This window comes from Myxine glutinosa, chromosome 1 (assembly GCF_964187855.1).
Source record: "Myxine glutinosa chromosome 1, kmMyxGlut1.1, whole genome shotgun sequence".
NCBI lineage: Eukaryota > Metazoa > Chordata > Myxini > Myxiniformes > Myxinidae > Myxine > Myxine glutinosa.
Window position 1 is genome coordinate 112,678,828 of NC_136261.1, and position 15,176 is coordinate 112,694,003.

General features: G+C 36.3%; 1 protein-coding gene across 2 annotated transcripts in view; it reads right to left on the minus strand.

The window, feature by feature from the left end:
• Positions 1-15,176, minus strand: part of LOC137427534 (alpha-N-acetylgalactosaminide alpha-2,6-sialyltransferase 2-like) — a 139,193-nt gene that overhangs the window by 26,119 nt on the left and 97,898 nt on the right. For both annotated transcript variants that reach the window (XM_068117107.2, XM_078776238.1), the window contains one exon: positions 3,060-3,163. In XM_068117107.2, coding sequence (XP_067973208.2) covers positions 3,060-3,163 — 104 coding nt within the window. The remainder of the gene's footprint in view (positions 1-3,059; positions 3,164-15,176) is intronic.

The following is a 15,176-nucleotide window of genomic DNA, read 5'->3' on the forward strand; positions in this document are numbered from 1 at the left end:
CTCCGCGTCCCGGGCGAATTCGTGCCCGATGCTACCAGTCCCTGGTCCGCCACTCGCCAGCGCTCGGACCTCCAGGAGGCCGCCCGACGATTTGCCCCCGTGCCGACGTCCCGCCACGGTGGCCCCCAGTCCTACGTCCCCCCGGCGCTTCGCACAGCGGAGTACGTCTTTGTGCGTCATGACGCGCACCGGGGGCCACTCCGGCCGCCGTACGACGGGCCCTTCCGGGTCCTGCGACGGGGCGACAAGTCTTTCATCGTCGACTTCGGCAGCCGGCCGGACCGGATTTCTGTGGACCGCCTCAAACCGGCACACATGGACGTCGACCGACCACCACGGTTGGCCCTTCCTCCGCGGCGAGGCCACCCCCCGTCCACAGTTCCCCCCGCTCGACCACCCACCACCACGTCGGACCCCTCCCCACGACCCTCCAGGGGTCGCTTCGGCCGGGTCATCCGGACCCCCCTTAAATTGACCCTGCCGGTGCAGGTCGATTCTGGAGGGGCGTGTGTAGCGGTTACCGCTGGATGCACACAATCGCCTTGCACCGGCCAGAACACGGCCAGACGCGCCTCTCCCGGGCATGCCCGGACTCACTGTTCCCGGGCACGCCCGAACCTCCCGGGCACGCCCGGTCTCGTCTTTCCTGGGCATGCCCGCTCTCGCCTTTCCAGGGCTCGCCCAGAGCGACCGGGCATGCCCGCTATCGCCTTTCCAGGGCTCGCCCAGAGCGTCCGGGCATGCCCGCTATCGCCTTTCCAGGGCTCGCCCAGAGCGTCCGGGCATGCCCGCTATCGCCTTTCCAGGGCTCGCCCAGAGCGCCCGGGCACGCCCAGCCTCGACTTGCCAGGCCGCAGCCAAACACGCCCGGGCAGGTCCAGACTCGCCTTTCCAAGGCTCGCCCTTGACACCCGGGCATGCCCGGTATAGCTTTTGCCGGGCAAACTTCCCGACATAAATGTGTATATATATTGCTGCCCGATAAACGGGCTTGAGGAGAATACCTGAGCTGTTTTGTTTCAATAAAGCAACTCGGACGAATTCCGTCTTTGGTCGCGTCAATTCTTTCGACTCGCGTTGGAGCGCAGTTCCTTCAATACAACAATTTTTACCGCTTTGCTTTGAAGAACGGGAATGAAAGAGGAGGAGCGTTTTAATATGTGTAGTTGAAGGCTTTGGGTGAGTTGGAGAGACGACCGTGATGGCAGGGAGTAGGTTGACAAGCAGGGATTCAACCCATGTCCTTATAAAAGGTCTTTGTCCGAGGTCATTCTTTTTAACTGTGTGTTTTCATTCGTCAGGTTACGATCGGTGCAGCCGTTAGTGCGGTACCTGGGAAAATACAAAATGGCCGATAAAAAAAGTACATTCCGGCAAATCCTCGGTCTCTGACTGATTTTTCATTTGTCTGTTTGTCCGCACAGAATAAATATGATTTTCTCTGCAACTGCTCCGATCGACAGGAAATTTTCACCATAGGTGCAACTCCACCTGTAGAATTTTTTTCAGATAACTATGATGTCATAGGTCATGTGATTTGGCCGCCATCTTTGAAAAAACAAAAAAAATTACACCTCTATATCTCCAAAAGCACTTAATAGAAAAAAATGAGACATGGCTCATTGTAAAGAACTCTCCATGGGGAATAAAATATGTTAATGATGATGTCATAGGTGCCTCCATTATGACATCATAATTCGACAAGTACAAAACTTCACCCGATCAAGATGAAATTTCTTGGGCATTATGTAGGCATAAATTGGTCAAGAGAAAAATAATTATAACGTCATCGGTCACGTAGTTTGGCCGCCATCTTGGAAAACCCGAAAAAATTTGCACCTCTATATCTCCGAAAGCACTGCATATAAAAAATTGAGACATGGCTCATTGTAAAGAACTCTCCATGTGGAATAACTTATGTTAATGTTTTTGTCATAGGTGCCTCCATTATGACATCATAATTCGACAAGTACAAAACTTCATCCGATTAAGATTAAATTCCTTGAGCATCCTCGGGATAAATTGGTGGAGAAAAAAAAATAACGATGACGTTATCGGTCACGTGGTTCGGCCATATTTGTTTTAACACAAAAGCCTTTAAAAAACACTGAAAACACGTCCTGGCGAGGGTCTGCAGTCTTTGATTGCTCTTTCTTGTTCATAAATGTCCTTTTTAGCGTTCTGCAGGCCGCAACACAAAAGGTTATGCAGGAAACATAGTCTTTCCCATGGGGCTATGATGTCTTGCCAGGTCGGGGAAAGGAGGGTGAGGGGGGCTGCATTCGCCCCAACATTGCCGGGACACCGGAACAATGGCAAGCGAGCTGGGAGAAGCACGCCGCATCATCGATGATGTGCAGACCCGATAAAGACCCATCGCTTTGCTGACGGGAATATAATTGTTTGTGTAGTTGCAAAAAAAAACAGCAGATTCTGTTAATGGGGGAAAATTTTTAGGAGGTGTATTGATACCGTCTTAGCTATACACTCAGGCAGTGAGGATATTGTTAATAGGATATTCATCACAGCCTTTTTAGATGCTGAATTGTGAATAATATAGACAACACAAAGAGGAAGATCAAAATAAAAATAATTTCTCACCCTCCCCCTCTCTTCTTTCTTTTGATCAAACTGCCCGGGGTGCATATTAGGCACGGACCGTGGCAGTAAACAAACTCTGATGTTTCCTCGTTTCTGCCTTTGCGTAAATGTGGGCTTTAAAAATGGGGCTTTCCGTTTCCTCAGCATAGTTATGATGGCTAATATATGGAGCCAGAACAAAAAATAGCACCGTGGGGCCTGAAGTTCACCAGGATCAAGAGAAACAGTCACTGATCAAGAGAAACAGTCAACATCACGGGTGGTGAAGTTTATAGTGAAGTTTCGTCAAAATCGTATGTGTAGTTTTGGAGAAGAAAGCAAATACCTATTTTGGGGGTCAACCTCCTCTCCCACACTCCCTCCCCCCTCTCTCCCCAACCCCCCACCACTCCCTCCCATAGACCTCAAGAGACACATGTAGTAGCAGTAACACAATCTGAGAATAAGCATAGGCCTACTTTTTGGATTTATCACTTCCTTTCTCCACAAGGGTGTGCTTGATGGCTGCCTTCACCATGTAATAGTCTCGGTTGGCTTCAGGTAGAAGAAGGTATCGTGTTTCCTGAAACATCACAGTCGAACATCATTGTCAGTGATACAGAACAAAGCGTGATGATATTCAGCTCATTGATACACCAACCATTTACCATAGTAATCACAGATCGGCACACTAAAGACACTTTAAAATGGTACGTGCTGCTTCCTTGCTTGAAAAGCATAGAGCATGGACAATCCCCATCGGTTGGGAGGAAATTCTTCTTGAGGAAATGCTCCGCTGAGTACGGCAAGAAAAGCGGCGCCATTGTTATGACGTGCTGGTACCCAGAGTATATCAGGAAGTGAAGGCACTTCCCCCAAGCTCAGTGGCTGTGTTTGGTGTTGGTCTCATCGGTATGTCCGTGTGTGCGTGTGTCATCTCTGTTGCGAGCTTTAGCTCAAGTATAAACTAGAACGGGCACTCGGTAGAGCGCATACCTTCGCCGCAGCTACTGTTCTGTACTTGGTAAAAATACGATTTTGACCTTTTCGTGACCTTGACCTTGACCTTTGACCCGATTGCTCCCAAAATCTAATCAAATGTGTCCCGTATAATAACCAATCATCCCACCAAATTTCATGCAATTCGGTTGAATACTTTTTGAGTTATGCGAATAACATACACACACACACACACACAGACATACAAATAAATACACAGCGATCAAAACATAACCTTCCGCTTTTGCGAAGGTAAAAAAGATGATCTCAGTTTTCACCATGAGCATGCGACATTACTGTATTAGTGAAGTGTTCTTGAGAATAAGATATCGAGTAGAGGAAAACATAGATCCCAAAACATAGATCCTTACTTGCTACCTCTGTTGTTGCTTCTCTGTTAGTGTCATTGTTTCCAACCAGTAAAGGCAGGACGACATTACACAAGACCCCAGAACTTTTCCTTTAAAATTCTCTTATATTTTCCTGTCTGTCTTGAGTCAGTAGAGGATAAATGTTGGTTCTGGGACACACTCCATTTAACATGTAAGTGAATGGGGAAAGCGCATTGAAACGCACTAAATCACCCATTTTATCCTCTTTTTTAAGCCCACTTACCTACTACTAAAACACATTGAAGTCAATGGTCTGCATTTAGCTTATTAACGCTCCCCATTTTTCATTATACTCGTACAGAGACCCAACGAATATTTGTGTTTCATTTTTAGGTAATAGCTTAATTCTCTTAAAAGAACAATCACCATCTAAAATATTGATAAATATAACATTGGAATTTAACTCCTGGTTTAGGTATCGTCATTGAGCTGATATGAAATGATATACTTCTCTTAATGACCTTGTCTGAAATCCCCCAGTGCCACACACCATTTTGAGATGATTGTAAGTTAATTTCCCCCCAATCTCTTGGCAACCATCAAAGTTTTCAGTCCACTCCAGGATATTACCTCCCAGAGCCTCTAACTTATTCATATTTAAATTTATTCGCTTATTGGTTTTATCTACTTTTACCCGTTATTTCTTCAATAAGACTTATTTGATATTTTTCACATTCATGATGTTTTCCATTTAAATACCAAGGTTGTTGTTTTCTCCACTCTTTGGTTTGGTTATTGCTTGGTTCTATCATTCATATATTCATAAAAAGGTGGCGGTAGCCCGCTAAAATCCCTAACCCCCCTTTTTATCTTATCACTTATAACCTTATCTTAACACTTATAAGTTATAACACACTTATAACACAAATATTTATCTTAACACTTATAACCATAAGGGAGACGATCAATTCCATTTTCTAAAATAAACCTCTCATCATCAAAAGCTCCCAATGCCTTCTTATTCACCTCTTCTGAATATAATTGATGTTTATAACTTCTTATCGTATTCATTTTTCTAAACTCTTCTTTCTTTAAAGTTAAACAATTATAATAATTTTCAAAGTTTATTATTTCTTTAATAACATTTTTCTTTATTCCTTTCAACTTTTTATCACTCTTTTCAATATTATTATCAATATATTTTTAAGCATAAGCCTTAGACCTCAATCCCACAAATTCACTCATTATCTTACCCCCCCCCCCCCCCCCCCCAATTCATCCTCAAACTTTCCAATAACCTTTTTATTTTTTGAAGAAAACAAATCACCCGACTTGTATCATATATATCAATATCATCAATCATATCTGAACAAACATCTTCTGTATCAATTTTCAAAATAAAACGATCTGTATCCATATAAAGTAGATTAACATCATTTTGATATTTCTTCCTTAAGTTATTGTAAAAGTAATCATACATTAATGACTTTGACAAGTCAAGAATTGATGTTCCAATATAAATAGGTTTATCCATTTCAATACTCTCTTTAACCAAATGGATAGCACAAAAGTTCTCTGAAAACACCTCTGCTCTTTGAAAACTGGGTCTATTAATTAATTTTGTTGCTTGTTTCCAAGATGAAGCAAGGCTTATGTTTTGTCTATTCCTAACATTTTCCATCATCTTTCCAAATACAGCATTATTCATCAATTTATAAAAGTCCTTCTCAAAATCTCTTTGCCTCTGTTCTCCTTTTTGTATTAAAATCAATATACTCCTTCAACCAATGACTTTGGTTACACTTTAAAACTATGAATCTTCTTCACTCTTAACCCTGGTGATAAATATTGTCTCAAGTTCCTTTGGTGTTAAACATAATTTCCTTTATTATATAATATAGAAAGTAATTTTTCTGTTGATTTAGCTTTTGTATTAGATGATTGTTGATAATCGCTTAACCATTCTTTTCTTGGTCTTTCTTTATCAGGAGCGTAAGGCAGATCTTTATGTTTATTATGAAGTTCTTCAGGATATTTCAAATCAACCTCAAAATAATATTCTATTTTAGCTTTATTCAATTCTTTTTGTGTAGAGATAACGATATCATGTAAAACCTTTTCATAATCTTTCTATTTAACCCACCTAAGTTCTCCATAAGGTAGGGCTTGAGACATAGCCCATCCATACAAATTATTAGCATCATAATACATCAAATAAGAACTATCTTTTGTAGCATCGTAATTGGAAGGATATTTGTTGTTAGCTTTAGCATATCTACTCGAACATACTTGAGATATTCCTCCTCGTTTAGCCTTTTCTATCATCAAAAGCATATCTACATCACTGATTAAATCCAAAACCTGTTTTGTCATTTTTAACATAGCACTCCAAGCTAAACCAGGAGCAGTGTAATAGTGAGTGGGGTCTAATCCGTAGGAATTTGTATTATGACAGACGGTTCTAAAAGTCTCAAATACATCAGCCAATAGTAGGACATCAGTTTTAAGATACAAATCGTGATACTCTCCAAGGTTCTTTGTATTAAACCTTTTCCAAACATTTTGTGCTTGAGTATAATCTTTATCAGATATATGGCTTTTATTTAACTCGTTATAGAAATTTTCTTTTGAGGGAAGTTGTGTTTCTTCAAATCTCTCAAATGAATCCATATAATCATACGGATATATCCCCTTTTGTGATAAGAGTTCAATCTCTTCTTGATTTATGAAATACTCTGAAAGACTCAGAAAGTTTTTAATATTTGATACCAAGTTAGATAATGGACTTGCCATAAATTAAAATGTATCAAGAAACCTGATATGAGTTATAGGAGATGTATGAATTGTTTTTGTGAATGAAATGTATTTCTGATCTGTGTTAGGAATTGCTGAAATGTCTCCAGATGTCTTTGAAAGTTCATTAATAAATAGATGCGTATCATAATGAGCATTGTTATGAAGAAAGACAGGAATGAAAGAGGGGAGTTTATAATTAATATTACAACTTTGATGAGCCGGACCTCTATATTTACCAGTGAGATGACAATGATCTCTAACCTTTAGACCTTCAACAATTTTCTCCTCACAAATATGACAGACAGCCTTTGGCTGCCCAAATCCTGTTTCTTCTTCTTTTGTTAAGGACATTGGTTTATTGGTTTCTCTCATTATCTTGGTTAATCGAACACAGTCTCTTTCTAGTCGTTTCACAAACTCCTCTGGGGAATCTTTTCCTCTGTAAAGTTCTAACTTGTTGTATTCATCACCTATGGATGATTTGATATAATAACAGAAACCACAAGGAGTATGTTTTTGATATTTACTCGTGTAAGACCCTTTAGGGTCTGGAGAAGCTGTGTTTATCTTTTCAAGGATACTTTCAAAATCAGCATATATCACAAATGGATGTTTTATAGATTTGTTAAAATCTTTGAATGAAACGTTTGAACCTACCTTTGGCATATTAATTACGGTTGATTTATGATTACTACAGTATTTTGAATGTTGGTTTAATCTTTCTTTGGTATGAAAGAAGTTGAGACATCGCTTACTCCTCTGGAGAATCTTTTCCTCTGTAAGGTTTTATTTGTTCTTTTGACTACTTGTGAGGTGATTAAGGTATGAAAGAAGTTTCATATGTGAGGTATGAAAGAAGTTGAGACATCGCTTACTCCTCTGGGGAATCTTTTCCTCTGTAAGGTTTTATTTGTTCTTTTGACTACTTGTGAGGTGATTAATCTTGATAAATTTTTGATGCAAGCATAATGTCAATTTTCTCCCGAACTATAACAAAGAAGGTCGATGTGTGTTTTATCATCTTTATAGTTATCAGAAAATTTTAATATCTGAACTTTGTTTGTATCCGTTAATCCATATACATTAATAGATAGATTATTCATTTTCTCAAATTTTACAATATCAATCAATGACATAGGAAACTTTAAACCTTTAACATTTAATGTATTCTCATATTTCTTATAATGTGATACTCTCTCAAGGTTCCAATGTGGGGGATGAAGGTGAGCGAGAACAGACCATAGGAAACATTTATTATCTTTGTTTTGAATATTAACAACCACTTTTTAAAGTTTAATTTCTTTTGGTAAATCAATGTAAGAAGAAGCTTTAAGAGGGTCTGATTTCAGAATGTGCATATCTAAGAAAATGATTTTACTAATACTATACCCACTATCCACCACAGTATTATCTACATCCTGTTCCTGTTTTATAAGTTTGCCATAAACACCTGATGATAAGAAATCTTGGAATGATGTGATAAAGTGAGGGTCTGTTCTCATGTAGGGGGTTTCTTCAACATCATCTTTTACGATACCCATTTTTACCCCCATATAAAACTTCAAAGTATTCATCTCAGACAACGTATGTTTTATAAGTGTTTCAACAGCAGGTTTAACCATCTCAATTGCCTCAGCTATTGATTTTGGTCCAGGAGTTCCAAACTCAAAAACCCTAAACTTAATATGTCCCTTAAATGCTCCGTCAGAGTTTTAAATAGAGTATCCAGACATAGTCTTGTGTTTGCGTGATTGAAGGTGAGACTTAAAGCCATCCTTTTTAATGTCCTTATTACAGACATCACAGTGTTTAACATCAGACATGGGAGGTCGTGCTCCTGTATTTCGCCTATGCTTTTTTGTTATAAGATGTTTGTTATACCAGACCTTTTTAATGTCCTTAGAGCAGACATCACAGTTTTTAACATTAGACTCTGGAGGTAGTTCTCCTGTATTTCGTCTATGCTTTTTTGTTGTTAGATGGTGCGCCAAAGCACGCTTATGATATTCATGATTACAAACGTCGCAATACGTTGTATCCACCATATTTATATAGTAAAAAACTTGATGAAAATGTCGTGGTAATTTATAGATATTTCTTCACTTAAAATGAAATAGTATCAATGATTTCAACCACTTAAGAATGGGCTCTTTTATAGGTAATTCTATGCTTAAAATAAAAATCAATTCTTGGCACAGATCCAAATTAATATGTCTAACTTTTTTACTTAATAAATACAATGTTTCAAAACACAAAAGACAAATTTCAATCAATTTCCTCCTTTAAAAAGGATACTGAAATATATTGCACGGATGTAAAATTGAACAAAGATGATTACAATAACTTTTGGATAAAACCTATAATGAAGGATAATATGAGCTACTCAATCCCTTTTAAAGGAAGAGCATTCTCTGTCTTTGGGAAATCATCAATTAAAGTAGTTATAACAAAAGTTTCACCACTATTTATGGAGATCTATAACAAACTAGAGGAAGTAATGAAAGATGTAAAAGTATCAAAAAATAAAACTCTTTTTACTGAAGCTACCGAAAAGGAGGATAAAACTATTAGCTCCAAACACGGTGAAATTTGTATTTTTTTTTAACAACCCCAAAGATGTTAATCTTGATGAAATGAAAGATGTTAATATATCAGGAGAAATGTCATTTCACTCAATAGTAGTTAGGAACCATTTTAAAATTACCTTTAATATTAAAAATATAGAAGTTGAATCAGTTAATGAAAAAAAGTATATGGATATAGATGGTAATGTTTTTTCTGCTAATTAAATATGAGTCATTATTCAAGTGAAGACTTTGAGGATCATGATAGTGATGATACTATTGGAACAGAAGACAGTTATGATACAGAGAGTTTGTCTTCAAACGATAGCTATGAAAGTAGTTTTATAGATGATGAAGATACCGATGAAAGTAGCGATACTGATGAGGATGATAATTATACTACTACTACTACTACTATTTATACTACTCTATGTTGATGATTTTTAGTTTAAGTAATCTTTTACTCTATAAATATGATAAATCCAAACGATATACCAGATCTTGAGCCTCTTGAATTTCCTGATTCTCCATATAATAAATTAGAGAATTGTCCAGCTTGTGATAGAGTGGGATTAAATACAGAGTCAAAAGTGCATAAACAATGTTTATTCTGTGATTATCTTTTAATTAATGATAATAAAAAAAAAAATATATATATATATAACTCTTTTAAATTAGAACCAAAAATGAATTATTTTACAAGATTAATAAGAGAGATGAATGTTAAGCATTATGATGATAATACACCATTTCTTACAAGGGAAGAGACTATTTGTATTGAGGAAATGTATAGGGGTTTAATGATATTTATTATTCAAAATAATTTTAATGGAATTGTTAATACAAGATACTATATAAATAAAATAATGGATTATTTTGAAATTAAACCTGAACTCAGGATAAAAGATAGAGTTTCTAAAAAAGCTCATAAAAAGTTAGCTGACTTGTTTTCCAAATATATAAATGAATGATTTTTTACCTGTTTGGGAAAACAAGCTAAAATTTAACAACCATAAAAATCTTCCAAATTCATTAAGATGTCTAATAGTTGGTTCAAGCGGATGTGGAAAACCCTGTTTGCTTTTAAAGATGCTCCTTGCCCCAACTTTTTAGATTATAATAATTTAATAATTTTCACAAAGTCAAGTTTTCAACCCGAGTATCAACTACTATCACAAGGTTTTAATGTGGGTCTTCAAAAAGAAGATATAATTGGTTTATTTAAACTTCAAAACAAACTAAATGATTGTAACATTGAGGATATAATACAACTATTTTGTGATACACAGAAATCATAACCGAAACCAAAACCCATAACTTGTATTCTCAGTGATAATACGGATGATATACCTTCACCCCAAGATTTAGATAAATCAAAAAAGAACCTCGTTATCTTTGATGATTGTGTTAATGAGAGAAACCAAATGGTTATGGATAGCTACTATACAAGAGGGAGACATTCTTCTTATAATATTGTATTTATCTCAGTCAATCATACTTTCAACTCCCTTCGCTCAATAAGAAACAATGCCAATACTTGTAATTTGTTCAAGTTAAATTCAATCGATATAAATAATTTTTGGAGAGATTATTGCTCTACGTTATGTAGTAAAAAAGAATTTGAGTCTCACATGAAACACACGATTGAAAAATATAAATATATTGTTGTGAAACAAGATGATATACTAAATGATATTTTACACACATAAATGACTATTATTATTAATCTTGTGGGTAAATCTGCTTCAGGAAAGAACTTTCATAAATCTAAATTCTTGAATAGTAAAAATGAAAAGATTGTAAGTTAAAAAAAAAAAAACACCCTATGATTCGTATTGTAGGTACTACAACCAGAGCAATGCGACCAGGAGAAGTAGAAGGTGAAGATTATTACTACATTTCAATGGAGGAACATATGCGATTGAGGAACGAAGGTCAAATATTTGAGGAGGTTTCTCTTGACACAACAAAATATTCATATTGTAAGAGTGAGTTAAAGAAACTAAAATCTGGTGGTCTTGGGATTTTAGAAACTAATCCAGAAGGAATGAGACAAATTATAAAACATCTGAGTGATAATGGAGTTAATATTTTATCATTCGGTTTAGATATTGATGAAGAAACTCAACGCCAACACATGAAAAGCAGGGATACGAGTATTAGTGAAGAAGAAATTACAATTCGTATTAATGCTAATAAAGAGTTTGATAAAATATTTAAAGAAAAGGATATATTTGAACACATATACTTTAATGATAAAGAAAAGGAAAATTTTCTGATTGACCTTTACAATTCAGTAAATGATATTTTAAAATAAATAAATGAATGCTGAAGAAAGAGCAAGAAAGTTTAAGGAACATCAACAATTAGTTTCAAAAGTTGTTAAACAACAGGAAGAGATAAAGAAGAAACGGAGGCAGAAACTAATTGGTGAAGAAGCCTTTGAAAGAAAACAAGAGAAATTTTTTAAACCACTTTTAAAAACTCAACAAATGATTTCACCTGCAGTTCCCACGATAGAATATACTCCGAAAAAACTTCAAATGCTCAAAGATTTTAGTCAAATGATGGAGCAAGAACTTGGAGATATAGGAGAATTAGAATATGATGATGAAGGATTATTTCGGCAACTTGAGGAGACAAATAAACCCCCCAATTTTATTGTGAAGGCTCTTTTAAACAATGAATATAAAGCGGATACAAAAACCAAAGCGTGTCTCATACCAACAGAAGAAGCAGCAGTGTTTCATCATGTGAAAGAAAAGGTATTGATATTTAATGATAAATTGGTGTTCTTAAGTTTTGCCCAACCACCTCTTAAATTAACTCCAAGACTAATGTTTCTTCTAACAAAAGATGGAAAACAGGCAACAAGTAATAGGTCTAATTCAACATATTTCAATGAACCTTTGAATACACAAAGTGAAGATGATAGAGTATATATTGATTTCCTAAACTCACTTGATTATGGAGTTTCTGTTGCTGGTAAAAGTAAGAAGAATGAGAAGGAAAAACATATTATTGATGCTTTAAGCAAGCTTGGTTCGGGTGTTAGTTTTCTTCCAAATGACCCATCACAATCAGTTAATAGACTATTATTGTTGTTAGGTAGTAAGAAGGCTGGAAACAACAATTGTTTTAATGAAGCCTCAGCCATTTTAGACCAGTTGATGAATTTGGAAATAATTAATAAATGTCAATACAAAGATATTTTATTACATATTAAATAAGATGAGAAGCATAATCCTTAGTTTTAATTTCACAACGAGTGATTACACAGCTTCATTCCCTTACCCACTACAACTTGACCCCACAAAAGAATATGAGGCAATTTTGTTGTCAATGGAAACTTATAATACCTTGTTTAATATCACAGAGAAAAACAACAAGTTTAGTTATGATTCAGGAAGCGGATACAAAACTATAACAGTTTCATCCAGAGCATACGAGATTTCTCAAATATCTTCTGAAATTTCTCGCTTTATGAAAGACCAAGGTGATGAACCGAAAAATATTGTGATAGATATTCAAAAACATACTTCAAAATCAACTATTAAACTTAAAAATAATTATAAAGTTGATTTCACGATTGAAAATTCATTCAGAGAGCTATTGGGTTTCTCTTCAAAAAAGATTGAAACTAACGGGACGTTTTACAATGATAGTCATTCAAATATCCTCCGGTATAAATTCAGTATTAATTCAATGTGATTTGATTGATGGTGCTTATAACGATGGAATAAGAACAAATACAATATTTTCATTCAGCGCAAACTCAACCCCGATTGGTTATAAATTCAATATGGAACCAAAAATCTTGTCTATTTACCTGTGTCAGGAAAAACCATTTATAGAGTAAATTTTAGGATAACTGCTCAAGATAATCGGATGATTTCTTTCAATGATGAAATTATATCCATCAGAATTCACCTACGTGAAGTTTTTTAAATAAATAAATAATGGTTATTGTGAGAAAACACGAGTTGGGAAAATATAAAATAATTACAGGGGATGGGATGTTCCATTCACCATACTATAAGGGTGAAGGTATGTTTCTTGGTAGAGAATGCTATAAACCTAAGAGACAATGTGGTATAGGACATCAATTTAGAAATAAAGGAGATGGGATAATTGATGCTCTAATGGGTATTGGTTCAACCATTCTTATACACTAGGGCATGCCCGTACTATATCTATATCTAAAATTATATCCCCCCCCTCTATTTACATGAAATGGTTTGGTCCAAAGCGAACGGCTTGCGAGTGGTGACAATCCCCCCCCTCTATTTACATGCAATGGTTTGGTCCAAAGCGAACGGCTTCCGGAGTTTGGTAAAGAAATCGCCATCGCGTGCACAAACGCGCAGGAAAGCGAATGAATCGCAAATTCGTTTTTATTAGTTGTAAAACATAGTTTAACGCCAACATAGTTTGCAAACGTGAAATAAATGAATACGCTCTCAAATGTGCCATCCGAGGCAGAGTGTGCCCGCCACGTTCGGCACACGCGATCGTTCGCTGCTCTCTGATTGGTTGAATCGTTTTTTGGACATAGCTCGGTAAGTAATTGTCCGATTAATATGAAACCTTGAAAAGGCACATCCTCGGGTCCCCAGCAATATACCTGGCAAGTTAAAAGTATATCGGACCCGTGGTTGTCGAGAAACAGCGGTCACAGACAAACAAACGTACAGACAGACAGACAGAGATTACTGGAATTATAGATAGATAAAGACCAAATTGGTTCAACTGCTTCTGCCGTGGGAAATGTAGCAAGTGCTATAAAGAGTATAAAAGATGCTCAAAAAGAGTTTCATAAATTACAAGCAATCAAAGAAATTAAAAAGGGCAAAACTCAACTATCTTCACAAGAACGACAAAAAATCATTAAAATACTTGGGTCTGGGTTTCAACGACTTTAATGCTATATAAATACAAGTATGGAAGCGATTGATAGTATCTATGATTTCGATGATACGATTATCATTTCAAACTTGACTAAAAAGGAAGACTATTATAAGGTAAATGCTATAACAGGAACAGACTGGAATTCAAACGGAACAAAAAGTTTTGAAATAAATAATCAACAAACTTACTTGAATCTAGCTGATAGTTTCTTGTTGTGTAAATTTAAATTCACTAAGGCTGCGAAAAAAAACTAATGCTACACTCGTAAATGATTTCTTCTGGAAAATGTTTGATAGTGTCCGTTTGTATATTGGGACACAAGAGGTTGAAGCGGTTGATTATGTCTCTGCTACATCTGAAATGATGAAATTTACACTTTATTCGTTTAGTGATAGAATGGGTAAGGGAGCTGTTGAAGGTTTTATTCCTGATATGACAACTGGAACAAATGCAGAACCTGGTTATGGTCAAAGGAAGGCAATGTATAATGACAAAACAAAAGCAGAGAATAGTTTTATTGTAGCAGTACCTCTTAAAGGTATATTTGGATTTTGTGATTATGATAAAGTTTTGTATGGTCTTAAAATTCAATTTCAACTACAAAGGAATGATAATGTAAATAGATTGCTTTTTGTGGCTGAAAATGCTTTTGGTGATAATAATAAATTTGTTATTAATGATTTGCGTTGGTATATTAGTAAATATACTCCTAATCTTAAAACGGAAGAGATGTTGAATAGAAGACTTAACTCAAAGAAACCGCTAAATGTATCATACCTTAAAAGAAGATGTCAACATGTTAAACTGGAACACACCAGCTACACTTGGAATTTAGGTGTTCTGGAAGGAAAGCCACGATACCGTTGCCTCATTTTTAAGAAACCAGATGGAGATGAAGGTACTGATAAGAATAATGCGCTGAGTGATAATGCTAAGGTGAAACAACTTCGGGTTTCTCTTGATGGCACATTTTACCCGCGAGATAGATTGGAAATTG